At 46.5% G+C, this 19,482-nt stretch overlaps 1 protein-coding gene across 6 annotated transcripts in view; it reads right to left on the bottom strand.

Moving 5' to 3' along the window:
• LOC133381192 (zinc finger protein 287-like) overlaps positions 1-18,020 on the bottom strand; it is a 46,262-nt gene extending 28,242 nt beyond the window's left edge. For 2 of the 6 annotated variants that reach the window (XM_061619893.1, XM_061619899.1), the window contains exons 1-2: positions 17,784-18,020; positions 419-1,333 (exon numbers count right to left, since the gene is read on the bottom strand). In XM_061619893.1, the coding sequence (XP_061475877.1) occupies positions 419-1,096 (678 nt within the window). In that variant the 5' untranslated portion in view covers positions 1,097-1,333; positions 17,784-18,020. Of the gene's footprint in view, positions 1-418; positions 1,334-7,105; positions 7,236-12,025; positions 12,114-17,695; positions 17,718-17,783 lie in introns of those variants that run through there. The other 4 variants (XM_061619894.1, XM_061619897.1, XM_061619896.1 and 1 more) reach the window with 4 other exon arrangements.
• Between the last annotated feature and the right edge of the window lie 1,462 nt (positions 18,021-19,482).

Raw genomic sequence — 19,482 nt, 5'->3', positions numbered from 1 at the left:
CTCAGACTGGAAGCTTTTTAAAGTTTTGCTTACTGAAATATAAGTCAAACAAGTACAAGTTTAAAGCACTGGAATTTTTTTCTGGAAAATCCCTGTCCCTGAAAAAGAGTTCAGAGCCTGCTTCAGCTCCTCCTCTCCCACAGGACCATCTACCACCAACTGGCTGTAGGAAAGATCCTGAGGACTTGCTTGGTTGATACTGGTTTATTTCTTTTTTCTTTTAATGTGGTTTTTGAGGTTACCTGTAAGCCACCTTGGAAAGACGCGTAACCTGAGACGTACGTAGTATCTAAATAATAGTAACTAAATAGTAACTAGGTCAAGGCAAAAAGCAGGCCATTTTCTTCTGAACCCTTGCCGACTCCTATCCCAACAGACACCCAGGAAGCCCATTTAATATTCAGCACCTATCTCTCACCTGCCAGTCCCACGTCCTGGCTGTGTGGTGCCCCATCAGGAAGTCCTCGGCCAGAGCCACCAACTCAATGCAGTCCTCCGGCCCACGCTCCTTCACCCAGTTCTGGACTTCTGGTGGCAACATGGCCAGAAGCTGCTCCTGGATGATCAACTCTAGAATCTGCTCCTTCGTGTGCTTCTCCGGCTTCAGCCACTGACGACAGAGATCCTGGAGCTGGCTGTAAACCCGGCGCGGCCCTTCCAGCTCTTGGTAGCTGCACTGGCGGAAGTGCTGGCGCTTCGACTCCCTGCAGAAAGTGTCCGCCCGCAAGATGGCAGCCTTCACCTTCAGGTAGTCCCCCCTTTCCCGGGGATCCAGCCGGCAAAAGAACTGCTCCACACCACCCCTCAGGGCTGGCAGGAGGCGGCCCACCCACTCTTCCCGGGGCCACCGGCAGGCTTCAGCAACTTGCTCGAAGGCAGACAGAAATGCCCTTGCATCGTCCCAGGGCACCTGCTCTGTCAGCAATGAATTAATCCTTCCCGGTTGCAGCGTATTTAGAAATTCTTGCCACTGGGCTTCCCACTGCTGGGGCAACCCCATGTCGGGCTGCTGATTCACCTGTCTTGGGAGCCCTTTGAAGTACATCACCTGGACAATGCGAGGGACTTTACCTGAGCCCTCTAAACCTTTCTCCATGTCTGCTCTTTGCACTTAGGAACTGCGAACTTCACAGCTATGCTACTGCTGCTATCTTGGGAGTACTGTCCAAAGGGTTAGGGTCCCCCGAGTGCAACTTATATTAATACGCTGGCCCTGCAAATATTTTAAGGGCACCTTTCAGAGGCCTCAGTGGGTCTGTTCTTCAAACACGTCCTCTGGAGGGGAGGCTCGGGAACGGGGAGGAGATTTCTGAAAGATAAGCAGTATCACTTCCTGCAGGAAAGAAAAAGACATATTAATATTCAATTATTTATTTCAGGGGTTGCGACTGTGATGCCCTCAGCAGGTTGTTGAACTACAACTCCCAAGTAGCCCTAGCAGCTTGATCAGGGATGATGGAAGTTGTAGTACAACAACAATCTGTGCTCTCCCCAATTTTATTTTACTGATAAGAACATTTATAAACAGCCAAATGATTAAGACATCATAAAATGAGAATCATAAAATGCAGAACAAATGACCATCGCTGGTCATTTTAAGACAAATTCTGTCTTTCAAAAAACGCTTGGCAAAACAAAAACTTTTTCCCACCAGGCAATGAAATATCAGAATCGTAGGTGCCGGTCTGATTTCAATAGGGTTTCAAAATTACTGGGCGGGAAGGCTTCGGAACACCAACTTTGAAAGACTACCTTTTTTCCCCTACAGACCTTCCTGGGTGTTAAGATCAGCAGAGGAGGCCCTCTCAGTAGTTCCACCGCCCTCAGATGTCCGGGGGTATGGGTGGCCCAGGAGAGAGCATTCTCTGTCGTGGGCCCTAAGTTGTGGAACTCCCTCCCCACAGAGATATGTCTGGCACCTTCGCTATACAGTGCTGAAGGTGCACCTCTTTACCTTGGTTTTTGACACTTGAGATCTATCTATCTATCTATTAAGACTCATTCTAGTTGTGACTGCAGCTTGGTTTCAAACTGTTTGTAATACTGTATTTTAATATTGTAACATTGTGACCTGCCTTATTTTATATATTTATTATCTGATTTATATCCCACCCTTCCTCCCAGCAGGAACCCAGGGCGGCAAACAGAGACACTAAAAATACTTTAAAACATCATAAAACAGACCTTTAAATATATTAAAACAAAACAACATTAAAAACATCTTTTAAAAAAGGGTTAAAACATTAAAAAAAATATTAAAAAGCAATTCTAACACAGACGCAGACTGGGACAGGTCTCAACTTAAAAGGCTTGTTGAAAGAGGAAAGTCTTCAAAAGGTGCCAAAAAGATAGCCTGCCTAATATTGAAGGGGAGGGAATTCCACAGGGTAGGTGCCGCTGCAGGCTGCTGAGTCTCACTGTCTGGTGTTTTTCCAGAAAGACAGAAGTAGAGAAATGACACTCAAGGGTTAAACTGTGTTAAAGACTGCGAAGGCCGTCTAGAAGCAGATGTGGTTGGCAAGGGCAGCGAAAAGAGATATAATCCTTGAAACCGAAAGCACAGTGTGGGGGAAGTATTTTGTGAAGGAAAGAGGTTTGTTAGGAGAAGCGAAGGAGAGCAATACATGTCTGACAATACCTATTGTCAGTAAAGACTCTTAACTTTAACTACCTGTCTCCGTGGCTACCTTTCGACTGGACTATCTCTAAGCTTGGGTACAACCAGGCAACTGGGCAACTTCTGGGTCGCACCGCTTCACTACACCACAGCCGCCACACTAAAGGTCCATTTCCTATATTGTGCAGAATGGACCTCCTGATAAGGTGGTATCTGCAGGAGGCCCTCACCTGCAGAGCGCAGTGATCGACTGGGTATATAAGGGGTAAGATGGTCTTTCAGGTATCCTGGCCCAAGCTGTATAGGGCTTTGTACACCAGAACTAGAACCTTGAACTTGGCCCAGTAGCAAACGGGCAGCCAGTGCAATTCTTTCAGCAGTGGGGTGATATGTTGGTGATACCCTACCCAAGTGAGCAGTCTCGCCACCGCATTTTGCACCAGCTGCAGCTTCCGGACCAACCTCAAGGGCAGCCCCACATAGAGTGCATTACAGGAATCCAGCCTGGAGGTTACCAGTGCATGGACAACAGTGGCCAGGCTATCCTGGTCCAGAAAAGGCTGCAGCTGTCTTACCAGCCGAAGCTGGTAAAAGGCACTCCTAGCCACAGAGGTCACCTGGGCCTCTAGCGACAAAGATGGATCCAGGAGCACCCCCAGACTACGGACCTGTTCTTTCAGAGGGAGTACGACCCCATCCAAAGCAGGCAACTGACCAATTATCCGAACTTGGGAACCATCAACCCACAGCGCCTCCGTCTTGCTAGGATTCAGACTTAGTTTATTGGTCCTCATCCAGTCCACCACCGAGTCCAGGCAGCGGTCCAGGGCTTTCATGGCCTCTCCCGATTCAGATGTTACAGAGAAATAGAGCTGCATATCATCAGCGTACTGCTGACACCTCACCCCAAAGCTCCTGATGACTGCTCCCAAGGGCTTTATATAGATGTTAAACAGCATAGGGGGCAAGATGGTACCCTGCAGCACCCCACAGCACAACTACCAGGGGGCTGAAAGACAGTCACCCAATTCTATTCTCTGAGAGCGACCCTGGAGATAGGATCAGAACCACTGTAAAACAGTGCCTCCAATACCCATCTCATCAAGTTGGCCCAGATACCATGATCAATGGTATCAAAAGCCGCTGAGAGATCAAGTAAGAATAACAGGGTCACACTCCCCCTCTCCTTCTCCTGATAAAGGTCATCCATCAGGGCAACCAAGGTCGATTCAATCCCATAACCAGGCCTGAACCCAGACTGGGATGGGTCAAGATAATCTGTTTCATCCAAGAGTACTTGCAATTGCTGCACCACAACCTTCTCAATCACCTTCCCTAAAAATGGGGTATTTGCAACCGGTCGGTAGTTGTCACAAACCAATTGGTTCAGGGTGGGCTTTTTCAGGAGTGATCGGATCACGGCCTCTTTCAAAACAGCTGGAACCACTCCCTCCCACAATGATGCATTGACCACACCCTGGATCCACTCGGTCAGACTCCCTCGGCAAGCTTTAATAAGCCAAGAAGGACAAGGGTTGAGAGGACACATTGCTGGCCACATCATCACAAGCACCCTGTCTACGTCATCTGGCCGCATCAACTGAAACCTTAAGAAGTTGCAGGAGACATTGCACTGGACACCTCATTGAGGACCACAGTAGATGGGGCATCAAAACTGCTACGGAGGCGAGCAACTTTACCCTCAAAGTGCCTTGCAAACAATTCACAGTGGGCCTCCAAAGGGTCTAAAAATCCATTTCCTGGATTTGATGTCAACAGACCCCTGACAATACAGAAAAGCTCCACCGGACGGCTACTTGAGGATGTGATGGAGGCAGAGAAGTGGGTCTTCTTTGCCGCCCTCACTGCCACACAGTAGGCATGGTTATGTTGCTTTATTCATGCCTGATCAGCCTCACAGCATGTCTTTCGCCACTTGCGCTCTAGCCGTCGTCCAGTCTGTTTCATTGCACTTAGCTCACTGGTGTACCAAGGTGCAAGCCGGGCTCCACAGTGCCGGAGTGGGTGCTCGGGGGCAACTGTATCAAGAGCCTGACGTGCCTTGCTGTTCCACAGTGTGACAAGGGCTTCAACAGGGTCACCTGTCTATCTACTGGGAACTCCCCCAGACCATTCAGGAATCCAATGGATTCCATTAGGCTCTGGGGGCGGACCATCTTAATCTGTCCACCACCTCTGCAGGGAAGGATCAGAGCCACAAGTCTAAACTTCACCAGGAAGTGATCTGACCATGACAATGGGGTGACATCCACCACCACCCCCATCTCCAGACCACTCCTCCCCTCCATCTGGAGCAAAAACAAAGTCGAGGGTGTGCTGTGCCCTATGTGTTGGGCCAGTAACAACTTGAAACAGTGCCATGGTCATCATTCCAACAATGTTCCTAACGACAAGAAAAATGAAATCTTACCTGAAGAGTTCTTTCTACTTGAGTCTTACAAAGATTTTACTCTAGTTGAGCAGTCAGAGATAATTACCAGACTAAAACAACTATTATTTGCCCTTGAAAGTAAGAAGTTTTCAAATAATTCTTCTTTTTGCCCTGAAACAACTGCCAGGGATCAGAAGCAGTCATCTCACTCAAAAGCATTCTCATCTAAAGAGAATCAACAGAAAATCTCTCAATCTTCAGAAGAAACCGATCCAATAATAAATTATCAAGAAAAAAATCCACAACAGTGCCCAAACTGACTAAGAACCAATTCTCCAGCGCTTAAGGATAGGGGCATATGTAAATCCGGGGGTGATGTGACAAAAAGGGATGGGGACCAATGTATACAAACGTTGGGCGGCAGACAATGGAGTGGTGCTGATGGCAGACCATGTCAGACTAGAGGAACAAGGGATCGATGTGTAATATCCATCCCCTGTTCCAGGTCTGCCTATAACCTGAAGATAACTGGGGGATGCAGGATTCCAACCAACCTTCGTTTGCTGTTGTGCAATGCCAGGTCTGTGGTACAGAAAACATCTTGCATCCATGATACAATCTTGGATGAATCTGCAGACCTGGCATGTATAACGGAGACCTGGTTGGACGAAGCCTCGGCACCTATTCTAGAGGCAATGTGCCCGCCAGGTTTCCGTTATGCACAGCAGCCGAGGGAAGGAAGGCGGGGAGAGGGAGTGGCTGTCATCTGTCGGGAGTCCTTGGTTTTTGCCAGGTCTCCTCTCCTTGGGACCAAGTTTGTTGATTGCATGTATTGGAGGTTGGGCCCGAAGGGCAGTTTAGGGATCCTGCTTGTGTACCGCCTGCCTCGCTGCACGGCAGAATCCCTGGCCGAGGTGCTAGAGGTGGTCTCGGGTGTACGTATGATGTCCCCAGAATTATTGGTGGTGGGTGACTTCAACGTGCATGCCGAGACCACTCTCAATGGGGCCCCTCGGGATTTCCTGGAAACCATGACTTCCTGGGAACTGCACCTTAGTAACACTGAGCCCACCCATGTAGCCGGTCATGCTCTCGACCTTGTATTTGTCCTGGAGGAGGAGAAAAGTGCTCTGAAGTTAGGGACTATTACTTCTACCACTGTGTCATGGTCAGATCACCATCTGGTAAACGTAGACTTCTCGATGCCACACACCCTCTGCAAAGGCACAGGACCTATTAAAATGGTCTGCCCCAGGCGCCTGATGGAGCCAGAAGGATTCCTGAATGCGCTAGGGGAATCGGAACCTGCTGAAGGTCACTCAGTCGAAACCCTGGTGATGGATTGGAATACAAAGATCACCAGGACATTAGACCGAGTGGCTCCGAAACGTCCTCTCCCCCTGGAAAGATCCCAGACGGCACCATGGTACACACCACGGTTGCGTGTTCTGAGGCAGGAGGTGAGACGACTAGAATGCCGGTGGCGTAAGTCCCGCTCCGAAGATGCCCGGACACAAGTTAGAGCAGCAGTAGCTGCCTATCATGTGGCAATAAAGGCAACAAAGAAAGATTACTTTGCTGCCTCTATTGCGTCGGCAGAGTGTTGTCCCAGAAGGTTATTCCAAGTGGTCCGAAGCCTGGTCGGTCCAGTTGCTCGGGAACCCTTGGAATTCTCAAAGGCCTCCTGTGACAGTTTAGCAAAGCACTTTGCTGATAAAATCGAGCATCTAAGAAGCTCGATTTCGCATACCGTGAATGCAGATAATGGACCAGAGTTGACCAGTCATAATGTGATCCAATGGGATCGGTTGTCTGGAATCCGTGAGTGGATGGATGGGAAGAAACAGGCTAAAGCTGAATCCTGTTTTCAAGGGTAACCCCACGTAGAGCGCATTGCAGTAATCTAAACGAGAGGTGACCAGAGCGTGTACTACGAGTGGGAGCTGATGTACAGGAAGGTAGGGTTGCAGCCTTCGTATGAGACGCAATTGACCCCAAGCTGCTCGGCACACCGATGAAACCTGGGCCTCCATAGTCAGCCCGGAGTCAAGGATCACCCCAAGACTGCGGACCTGGTCTTTCAGTGGTAATCTTACCCCATTAAGTATCAGGTCGATGTTTCCCAACCTTCCCTTGTCTCCCACGAGCAGTACTTCAGTTTTATCAGGATTCAGCTTTAGCCTGTTTCTTCCCATCCATCCACTCACGGATTCCAGACACTTGGACATGGTTTCCACAGCCGACTCTAGTGAGGACTTAAAAGAGAGGTAGAGCTGAGTGTCATCCGCATATTGGTGGCACTGCAGCCCAAACCTCCTGATGATAGCTCCCAGCGGTTTTACATAAATGTTAAATAGCATGGGAGAGAGGATAGAGCCCTGTGGCACACCACAATTGAGAGGCCAAGGGTCTGAAACCACCTCTCCCAATGCCACCTGCTGTTGTCTATCGGAGAGAAAGGAACGGAACCAGTTTAATACTGTGCCTCCTATTCCTAATCCCTCCAGATGATCCAGCAAGATACCGTGGTCGACGGTATCAAAAGCCGCCGAGAGATCCAGGAGGACAAGAAAGGTGAATTCTCCCCTATCTAATGCCCTCCTCATATCATCCACCAGAGCGACCAAGGCTGTTTCAGTTCCGTGTCCAGTCCTGAAACCCGATTGGTATGGATCTAAATAATCCGTTTCATCCAAGTGCGCTGACAGCTGATTGGCCACCACTCGCTCAATGACCTTGCCCAAGAATGGTAGATTTGAAATTGGTCGGAAGTTGTTTAAATCTTGGGGATCCAAGGAGGGCTTTTTCAAGATGGGCTTTATAATTGCCTCCTTGAGGGCTAATGGCAATACACCCTCATTCAAGGATGCATTTACCACCGTCTTGATCCCTTCGCCCAATTTCTCTTTACAGCTCATTAAGAGCCATGACGGGCATGGATCAAGGAGACAGGTGGTAGGTTTCACAGTTGACAGCACCTTGTCCACATCCTCGGAAGGAAGAGGCCGAAACCGATCCCATTGGATCCCATTATGACTGGTCAACTCTGGTCCACTATCTGCATTCACGGTATGCGAAATCGAGCTTCTTAGATGCTTGATTTTATCAGCAAAATGCTTTGCTAAATTGTCACAGGAGGCCTTTGAGTATTCCAAGGGTTCCTGAGCAACTGGACCGACCAGGCTTCGGACCACTTGGAACAACCTCCTGGGACAGCACTCTGCTGACGCAATAGAGGCAGCAAAGTAATCTTTCTTTGTTGCCTTTATTGCCACATGATAGGCAGCTACTGCTGCTCTAACTTGTGTCCGGGCATCTTCGGAGCGGGACTTACGCCACCGGCATTCTAGTCGTCTCACCTCCTGCCTCAGAACACGCAACCGTGGTGCGTATCACGGTGCTGTCTGGGATCTTTCCAGGGGGAGAGGATGTTTCGGGGCCACTCGGTCTAATGTCCTGGTGATCTTTGTATTCCAATCCATCACCAGGGTTTCGACTGAGTGACCTTCAGCAGGTTCCGATTCCCCTAGCGCATTCAGGAATCCTTCTGGATCCATCAGACGCCTGGTGCGGACCATTCTAATAGGTCCTGTGCCTTTGCAGAGGGTGTGTGGCATCGAGAAGTCTACGTTTACCAGATGGTGATCTGACCATGACACAGTGGTAGAAGTAATAGTCCCTAACTTCAGAGCACTTTTCTCCTCCCCCAGGACAAATACAAGGTCGAGAGCATGACCGGCTACATGGGTGGGCTCAGTGTTACTAAGGTGCAGTTCCCAGGAAGTCATGGTTTCCAGGAAATCGCGAGGAGCTCCATTGAGAGTGGTCTCGGCGTGCACGTTGAAGTCACCCACCACCAATAATTCTGGGGACATCATACGTACACCCGAGACCACCTCTAGCACCTCGGCCAGGGATTTTGCCGTGCAGCGAGGCGGGCGGTACACAAGCAGGATCCCTAAACTGCCCTTCGGGCCCAGCCTCCAGTACATGCAGTCAACAAACTCGGTCCCATGGAGAGGAGACCTGGCAAAGACCAGAGACTCCCGATAGATGAGAGCCACTCCCTCTCCCCGCCTTCCTTCCCTCGGCTGCTGTGCATAACGGAAACCTGGCGGGCACATTGCCTCTAGAATAGGTGCCGAGGCTTCGTCCAACCAGGTCTCCGTTATACATGCCAGGTCTGCAGATTCATCCAAGATTGTATCATGGATGCAAGATGTTTTCTGTACCACAGACCTGGCATTGCACAACAGCAAACGAAGGTTGGTTGGAATCCTGCATCCCCCAGTTATCTTCAGGTTATAGGCAGACCTGGAACAAGGGATCGATATTATGCATCTATATATATATTATGAAGTCCCGAGCTGGAATATTAGAGACAGCCTCAGCATGGACATTTAAATCACCCAGCACTATTGTTCTGGGCTCCTCCAACACCACAGCCAAGACGGCCTCTGCCAGCTCGGTCAGAGAAGCTGTCAGGCAGCAGGGTGGACGATACACCAGCAGCAACCCTAGTTTACTTCCTCCTTGGCCTGACACCAGGTGCAGGCCCTTACAGCCAGCTCCAAGACAGAGTGGTTTCCTGGTGGCAGAGATGGAAGTTCTGTAGACCACAGCAACTCCTCCCCCCTGTCCCTGCAGCCTGTGCTGGTGTTGCACCGAGTATCCAGGTGGGCAAAGTTGGGTCAGATTAACTCCTCCAAGCTCATCCACCCTGGTCTTGGTAATGCACACCAAATAAGCACCTTCATCCACGATCAAATCATGGATGAGAGTGATCTTATTGTGTAAAGACCTGGCATTAAACAACAACACACACAGGCCAGTGGGCACAGCAGATGAGCGACAAGGAACCCATCTATGAGAGGAGTGGCAGCAAGGAACAAGGCGCAGATAGCCTTGCCCTTGTCTTCTATGGTAATTCACCACATCCCCATGGCTATATTTCCCTCTGCCCGTAATCACTGAAATTGCGGTGGCATCACCCATGTTCCTCTGTACTAAGACTCCTCCTAAACACCTGATATGGACCCAACAAAAGCCCACCAACAAAACCTGCTGGAGCCAATTATCCCAGTAGGCCTCTGCGAGAATTGGGAAGTCATACCCATTCAAACTTTTTCACACAGGGCCCATCTACTCCCCCTCCTGTCTCACACCCAGGGAGGCCCCACCTTCTGCCAGTTACAGACTCTCACTCTGAAGGCATCTGGCGACTTTCTCTTATCATTCAGTTCACTGCACAGGCTCCCAACCTGTGCAGGAACTACACATGCACCACACGCCCTCCCCACCACCAATCTCCTCTAGATTGGTTTAAAAGAAAGCAAATTAAAAAGAAAAAGGGAAAAAAAGGTAACAGAAGGGGGGTAGCGCCCTTGCCCTCAGGACTCCCTAAGGGGCTGCCTGGTGGCGACCCCGCCGGCAGACCCACTGCCCAAGCTGGGCTTTTATGCCTCCTGCCCCAGCCAGCAGCTGATGCAAGAGGCTGCAAGATTAACTGCAGCCTCTCTCTGGAGCCAAGGGTCAGGCAGGGGTCCCAGTCCTTGCAGCACTTACTAGGGATTTCAGCTGTCTTGAGGGACAGCAACCCAAAGGAGTGAGCAGCAAGCACCCAGATGCTCAGATACTCACTCCCAGGGCAGGTCTTCTTCAGTCCCCTAGGACTGCAGCTGTTCCCCGAGGACCCCAAGGGCAGCTGGGCTTATGGTGAAGACCAGGTAATAAACTGAATTAATAACAACAATGGCAACAACTTTCTTCCCACCTTAAGTGTAGTGAGGAGCCCTGAAGGGGCAACTTTATCTCCTGCACCTTAAAAACAGGCACAGGAACAATTTATCATGACACCAAGGAAAAAATCTTCCCTTGCTGAATTCCTCCATGTATGGATCTTTGCCTCTTATTACCTCTACATGATGTCTATAGAAGAGCGATGGAGTCTCTCTCTCTCTCTCTCTTAAACCATCCCTACCCTCGGGCTTTCACCACAGTTTTATTTCAGTGTCAGAAAACCCTTCACACCTGCTCCATTTCTGGGTGTTTGGCTGCTTTGAAAGCAGGTTCCATCATTCATTTATGCCTTTAAAAAGCCTTTCTACCACTTTTTTTTTTTTTTAAAAACTAAAAGTGGTGTACAAAAATAGCATAGGAACAATAAAACGGTATCATAAAAACAGATATATATGACATAAATAAAGGATAAAAGGAGAAACGCAGTAATAACAGAATCCAATCTTATCAGTGAGGAAAAGCCTGGGCAAAAAGATATGTCATTACAAGACATCTGATGCAACTGATAGTTGATGCAGAAGGAAGGGCATTCCACAACGAAGGGTAATGGTAGAAAAATACCAATTTTGGGAACCCTGCCCTGTGATATTCTGTAGGGTGTGGTGCCACAAGTAGAAGTGTGGCCCAGATGACCGAGGCGATATTAGGGGCAAGTGGTTTTTCATGTAACCCGGTCCCGAGTTGTTCAGGACTTTGTACATTAGGAACAAGACCTTAAACATTGAGGATAATGTGAGGGGGCTAGTTTCCGCCATTGCGAGGACTCCATTTTTATTGATGTATTACTTCTGGTTTTGGCTTTGCCAAGTCTGTTATTAAAAAATATTCCACAAGGTTCCCTTCTTTCCTTGCAATTAGGGTTATTATCCTGGATCATTCAGACCATGGTATTCCCGATCTCTATGTATGGATGTGAAAGTTGGACAGTGAAAAAAATGGATAAGAGAAAAATCAACTAATTTGAAATGTGGTGTTGGAGGAGAGCTTTGCACGTACCATGGACTGCAAAAAAGACAAATAATTGGGTGTTAGAACAAATTAAACCAGAACTGTCACTAGAAGCTAAAATGATGAAGCTGAGGTTATCATACTTTGGACACATCATGAGAAGACATAATTCATTAGAAAAGACAATAATGCTGGGGAAAACAGAAGGGAGTAGAAAAAGAGGAAGGCCAAACAAGAGATGGATTGATTCCATAAAGGAAGCCACAGACCTGAACTTAAAAGATCTGAACAGGGTCGTTCGTGACAGATGCTCTTGGAGGTCGCTGATTCATAGGGTCGCCATAAGTCACAGTGGACCTGGAGGCACATAACAACAAACTTACCAAAGGCCTACACTAATTTATTTCCATATCAAAAAAACCTTCACCCCCAACACTTGTTTGGGGGAGGGTGGCTTGGTATAGGAGCAGACCCAGGAATGAAAAAATGCCCATCTTCACCCCCTTCAGAAAAGGGCCAAGAAGAAACAGAGGTGAGGGAAGCAGGCCCCACCTCCTTCTGTATCCTGAGGAGACATTTTGTGGACATATTGTCCCCCTTCAGGATCTTCAACAGCTATTATTTATCCTGAGCCTGTTACTTAAATATACCGTAGCCTGAGAGGCGTCTCTTTAAAATCCAAATGCTCCTAAACAAATTTTAAGCAGCACAACAGGAAAATATTTGGAAACCTATTTATCCTATGTTCGGTTTCCCTGTCAAATGTTAGCTAAACAAAAAACAAACAAACAAAACTGAGGAAAGGTCTCACTAAGGAAAATAGTACTGGTTCTTTTCTTTAAAGCAAACCCACAATGCCTTAAAAAAAATCAAGTGACCTTCATGAATTCTGTGAGCTAATCTACTTCACAGCCAAAGTCAGGGAAGGCGACCAAAGCCGTCTCTGTCCCATAGCCAGGCCTGAAACCAGATTGAAATGGATCCAGACAATCCGTATCATCCAGGAATCTCTGGAGTTGGGCGACCACCACACGCTCTATTATCTTGCTTAAAAATGGAATATTGGAGAGTGGCCGGTAGTTACCTAGTAAAGAGGGATCCAGGGAGGGCTTTTTCAGCAGTGGTCTTATAGCTGCCTCCTTTAAGCATGATGGAATTCTGCCTTGTTGTAGAGAGGCATTAACCACTCCCCTGACCCAATCGACCAGTCCCTGACTTTGGCTGATTCATAGGGTCGCCATAAGTCATAGTCGACTTGGAGGCACATAACAACAAACAATTAAGGAGACCATTGCAGACTTTATGGCTTCAGCACCAAGCCATCTCCCCACTCCTGACTGCTTAACATCCAGGCTGGTAAGCACTTCTGGAGAACTCAAAAGCTTGCTCGCTGTTTTGTGGCATTTTGATTGGTCCTAACAGAGGCATTGCCTAACTGTGCATTTTGAATTGTTTCCTCCATGGACACATCCCTCAAGCTTTACGGTTCCCGGATGTCTAGAGGAGGGGCGGGCAGAAGGTAGATCAGAATGCACTGGTACATCTCCAGGGGATCTGCGGTAGATCAGCACGGGTTTCTGACCCCCAATGGTTTAACAATTGTTGTTGTCATATGCCTTCGATTCAGTGACCTCCAATAGCACTGAAATCAAAATCTTGAAATATACTTAAGTTAGCTTTGTAAGAGGGTACAAAACAAATTAAACTTCTACGTGTTCTAGCTATTAATCATTGGCATACAGTGCCACAGCTCAATACTTTGAATAAGGTAAGAATACAAGTGATATCTGCAGAACAATACTTCTCTCCATCCAGTTTCATTCTGTCCCTTAATTCAAGTTCTCACCCTGTATTCCTTATCCAGAGCACAAGGGCCTATCAGCAGAAGCCTGTCACAAAATGGCAGCCCAGTAGTTTCATTCAGAGCCAGCCAGTTGCAAAATGGCAGCTCACTAACCCGGACTCAATTACTTTCTGCACCCTCATGAGCCTTGTCACATCTGGCAACTTGTATACAGAAAAATAACCCTTTATCCAAGTTACTGCATATCAGGGGTTCAAACTGCAGGATATAAATATTTTAAATAAATTTAACAAGTGAACATAAACGCTCTAATGATGTACTAGGAGACTAACAAATAAGATTAGGGTTTAAGAAAGACTTTCCTGGAAGGTACAAATCACTGAACTTCAAACCCCTTTTCCCTAGTTATTATAGGACCTAGTAGTGATTCCTTGCCAATGACACATAATTAAAATTATTTCGTATTCTAAGGCTAAGCCTTGGCACTTGAAAGAGATCCTGAAGTCGTATTAGATTTAACAAGAATTTTGCTGCAGCTGTAACTGGTTTCCGGGGTGTGTGTGTCTATTTATTTCAAGGCCACCTTAGATGTTCAGTTGCTGGTCCAGCACCAGACTGCACGGCCCCGCAGTAGCAGTGGCAACTCCACAACCTCCAGGGACTGAAATAGGCCCAGATACATCAGTGGATTAGCGCGCTGTGCACGCACACCTGCCATAACCCAAGATGGCAGGGGGCATGTTGACACCCCTGCAGCAATCTTGGGTGATGGCAAACACATGCACACACCATGTTGATGCAGCACTGTGGCACCGCAGGATGTTGCACAGCCAACCTGTGCTGGCAGCGTGTGTATGTGTTGCCCAGGAGGGTGGTTGCTGTTCTGCAATCTGCATCAGCATTGGGTTGCAAGATGCATGCTCCATGACCCAATGCTAGCACAGATCGTGGAATGGGAGCTACACCCACCCAGCAGCAGAGGCCCCTCTCAGTGCCAGGGGACCTCAGCCAGTGCCCAACCTGGCTGCCTACTGGCACCGGGCCTGGTTGGATTGCCTTCATTAGGCCAACCCCAAAGTGAGAGACACCAAAGGGAAAATTACCCCCTTGGGCTCCTCCTTTAGGGTATGGCAAGGGCACTCCCCATGGGCCACTGGTTGTAGACGGGCTTGCTCCTAAGTGAGAGACTGGAACAGGCAAGAAAGATGTGAGCTAATCTGGTTTTCAAGTGATGGGTGGAATGCTAGGCCGCTGTGTCTGTGTGTGTGAATGTAGCTCCCGAACACATATCCTGTGTGATTGGTGGGTATTTTGTAATTTTGCTGTTTTATATTGTTTTGATTGCGTTTATTGTATTTTTATTATACCTTTTTGTATTAATATGTGGGGGGGAGACTTTGAGCCAAAAAGCAGTAGATAAATAAATCATAACATAACATAAAAAGCCACACACACACACACACACACACATCTAAGTGCTATTATCTAAAACATACAAGGAATACTGGAAGCTGTCTTATACCTAGTGAGTCCATCGGTTCATCTAATTTAGTATGGCCTACACTGTTAGGCACGGAGTTTTTCCCCAGTCCTACCTGGAGATGCTAGAGATTGAAGTTAGGATCTTCTGCATGCAAAGTGTCTGCTCTACTGCTGAGCTATGGTCTTTCCCTTTAGTTCAGAAAAACCTTCAATACTGACTAAAAAAGGCATCCCTGGTTATTAAATGTATTGCCTGATTAGATTTAATAGTTACATTTTAAAAAGCATAGATGGCACACTTACCATCTTAGGTCCAATCTGCACTACACATTTATAACAGTATTATTCTACTTTAAATAGTCCCCCCCAAAAAATCCTGAGAACTGTAGTCTCTTAAGGGTGCTGAGAGTTAGGAGACCCCCCCTTCTCCTCACAAAGCTACAATTCCCAGAGTAATTTAACAGTCAATCTTTCTTCCCAGGGAACTCTGTGAGGGGAATATGGGTCTCTGCTAACAACTCTCAGCACCCTTAACAAACTACATCTTTCACAATTCTTTGGGAAAGCCACAGCAGTTTATAGTAGTATAATACTGCTTTAAATGTATAGTGCAGATGGGGCCTTAGAACACAGAGACAGACAGACACACAGGCCACATTCACACTGTACATTTATTCCACTATTATTCAATTTTAAACAGTCATGGTTTCCCCCAAAGAATTCTGGGAAATGTAGTTTGTGAAGGATACTGAGAGTTGTTAGGAAAGCCACAGTCCCTTTACAGGCTGGCAATTCCAAGAGTTCTCTGGGAAAAAGGACTGACTGTTAAACTACTCGAGGAATTGTAGCTGTGTGAGGAGAATAGGGGTCTCCTAGCAACTCTCAGCACCCTTCACAAACTACACTTCCCAGGATTCTTTGGGGGAAACCATGACTGTTTAAAGTGGAATAAATGTTCAGTGTGAATGTGGCCACACACACACACACACACCCTCTTCATATGCCTCTTCTAAGATAGGGCCTACTGTGACATATACATGCACCATCTAAAAATAAGATATGAAAGAGCCCTGCTGGATCAGACCAAAGGCCTATCTATCCAGCATCCTGTTATCACAGAGGCTAACTGGATGCCCATGGGAAGCCCGCAAGAAGGACATGTTTCCCCCCAGAAATGCTGTTATAGTCTAGGGATGAGGAATCTGTGACCAGATGTTGCTGAACTACTGCTGGCTGGAGCTGACAGGAGTTGGGAGTTCAATAACGTCTGGAGGGCCGGATTCCCCATCTTTTGTTTCAGTCATACGAAATTGTGTCAAACTTAATTTTTGATGTGTTACAAGTTTCCAAGACATAGCAAGAAAAGGTGAATCTTTCCTGCTGCTACTCAATAACAGTTACACATCAACATTGTTTCTAAGCAGCCAATTTGTTTATTAAGAAATTGCTGCCCTGGGCTCCTGCTGGGAGGAAGGGTGGGATACAAATTAAATGAATGAATAAATAATGAATAAATAAAATGAATGAATAAATAAAATAGTTTGTGCTCAAATTTTAATTCCCCCCTCTATTTGCCAAAAGGCAAAAAAGATATGCTTGGGTACCTTATACAGCAGTTGCAGCTCCACCTAATACTGAGTCTATTTGGAATTATAATTTGAATAAAAGAATGTCCATTTTTACTTCATAAATATACAAAAAACTATTATTTTATGTAGAATTCAACTCTATGTATGTTTATTCACAAATAAATCCCACTTAATTCAAGAGGCCTAAGCATATGACCATGTGCTCATAAGAAATTATATACAAAAGAACAGTCACTGTCTCAGCCTAACCTACAGAGTTGTTGTGACTCGTGAGGATAAGGGGGAGAACCATGTATATCACCTGGAGCTTCTTGGCTGATAGATCGGATATAAATGTAATAATAAATATATAAGAATAAGACCACAAGCCCGACATAAACGCACCAGTACTCTCCCCACTGGTGATTCCCAGCTACTGGTATTTGGAGGGAATGCCACCTCTGATAATGGAAACAGTCCCTCTTGAATCTCATTGAACTTAACTGAGCTTCTCCCGTGTAAACGTGCGCAGGATCACAGCCTTCACGGTCTTATTAAAGCTGATTTATATAATTCAACCGGCACACGTCAGTATCGCGTGTATTTCAACCCGCCCCTCAAGGTCTCTTCCCCCACCCCGCCATTTTATAGGACTTCAAAATCCCAATAAATTTTTTCTGTTCTTTGCGTAATACCTAACATTGACATCTGATAAAATAAAGCAGTATTACACGCCTTTCAATTTACTCCCCACGCCTCCCCACAAAAAAAAAACCCACACGTTTTTTTCCTTCCAAGAAAAAAAAAAAGACACAGGCAATGGGATGCAATCCAGGCAAAATTAACCACTTTTTACGGTTCATCGATTTCAATTGGAGAGATTTAAGCATACTCTTATCTATTTTTCTCTTTAAAATCTATGGGATTTAAAACAGCATTTGGCTGGATCGTGCCCAATCTCTCTCCCTCCCGCATCTCAAAATTGCTGGAGACCTTGCATTGGGGGGTGGGGCGTAGGGCAGATAGCAATCTTATTTCAAGAAAAAAAATAAAGAATAAGCAATTAAAGAGGTGGTAATGGTTACATTAAATCAGAATAAAATCAACCGGCTCTCGCGTAATATCCTCAGCCGTTAGCCACAGCCCGCCTAAAAGAACCGAGAAAAGGCTTACAGTTGCTTCCGGAATCGATCCCTAGACTCGGAATTTTAGCACATTTCTAGCACCGCAGCATCTTGCAAACTATGCCTCTAGGAGAAAAAATGTTTTTCTTTTAGCCAGATGGGTTTTCGCATTTTGCAGTTCAAAATAAAAAGAACATTTTTTTAAAAAGCGACGTCCATAAGCACGCCGGCCTTTCTCTTTCTCCTCTCCCTTCCTTCGCCCTGAGCATGCCGGGAATTGTAGTGCACCCAGCAGCAAACTACGGAAATCTGGAGGGACAAACTTCCCAAACCAAAGGAGGAAAATGTGAACGATTTTGAGATTATCTGGTGATCGTTGCTGAACCTAAGTAGGTGCGGAATTGAATTGAATTGGCAGAAACCTAGATGGCGAAACCATTCTTTTTTAAATTTTTGTTTACGTACAAGTACTTATCACAGCACCGGGGGAGGGGTTAACCCAAATGTGTTTAAAACAGCATACTGTATAACAAATATGGATTAAGCCAAAGTACTTAGAAGGCAAATCACAATACGATTGCTGCCATAACGATGGGAGGCCGCTGAGGGAAGGAAGCCAGTGTGGGGTGATGATTAATATTACACATGGATGGACTGACTCAGCAATAAATTTACTAATGGACTGAATCAGCATGTCAGCAAACACCCCCTCCCTCAAATCAACACATTTAGAATGACAGGCTTGGAGGAGAAGCTTTGCTAGAAAATGAAGCGGATAGGTATTATGTTCTTTCTGCTATATTTATACAATGCTATCCATGTATAGGAGAGATGGGAATTTTTTCAGACTGATGGCTGCATTCCCTTCTGCACAGCCTTCCAGAGACCACATTCCAATGGTAGGTGGAGCCAGAGGAAAAAGTGGGCAGCGCAATGAATGCAATTTTTACCTTTGTATAGAGCTTTGTGCATACCATGGACCGCAAAAAAGACAAATAATTGGGTGTTAGAACAAATTAAACCAGAACTATCACTAGAAGCTAAAATGATGAAACTGAGGTTATCATACTTTGGACACATCATGAGAAGACACGATTCACTAGAAAAGACCATAATGCTGGGGAAAACAGACGGGAGTAGAAAAAGAGGAAGGCCAGACAAGAGATGTGTTGATGCCGTAAAGGAAGCCACAGACCCGAACTTGCAAGATCTGAACAGGGTGGTTCACGACAGATGCTATTGGAGGTTGCTGATTCATAAGGTCACCATAAGTCGAAATCGACTTGAAGGCACATAACAACAACAACACCCCTCTTGAGCCTCTATCCAAGGAATAAAAAGGCATTATTTTTATTTGTTTGTCTGTTTGTTTATAAACAGATTCAAGGTGCTGGTTTTAACCTATAAAGGCTTACACGGCTTGGGACCACAATACATGATGGAACGCCTCTCCCGACACAAACCCACCCGTACACTACGCTCAACATCAAAGGCCCTTCTCCGGGTGCCTACTCCAAGGGAAGCTCGGAGGATGGCAACAAGGGAGAGGGCCTTCTCAGTGATGGCCCCCAAATTATGGACTGATATTGTTGACGAGGTGCGCCTGGCGCCAACACTGTTATCTTTTTGGCGCCAGGTCAAGACGTTCCTCTTCTCCCAGGCATTTTAGCATGTTTTTTTAAATTGCTTTTTTAAAATGTGTTTTTAAATTTGTATATTTGTTTTTTCTGTTTTTAATTGTTGTAAAC

The sequence above is a fragment of the Rhineura floridana genome, chromosome 3, assembly GCF_030035675.1.
Source record: "Rhineura floridana isolate rRhiFlo1 chromosome 3, rRhiFlo1.hap2, whole genome shotgun sequence".
In the NCBI taxonomy this organism is placed as follows: domain Eukaryota; kingdom Metazoa; phylum Chordata; class Lepidosauria; order Squamata; family Rhineuridae; genus Rhineura; species Rhineura floridana.
This window is presented reverse-complemented; position numbering and strand designations above follow the sequence as displayed.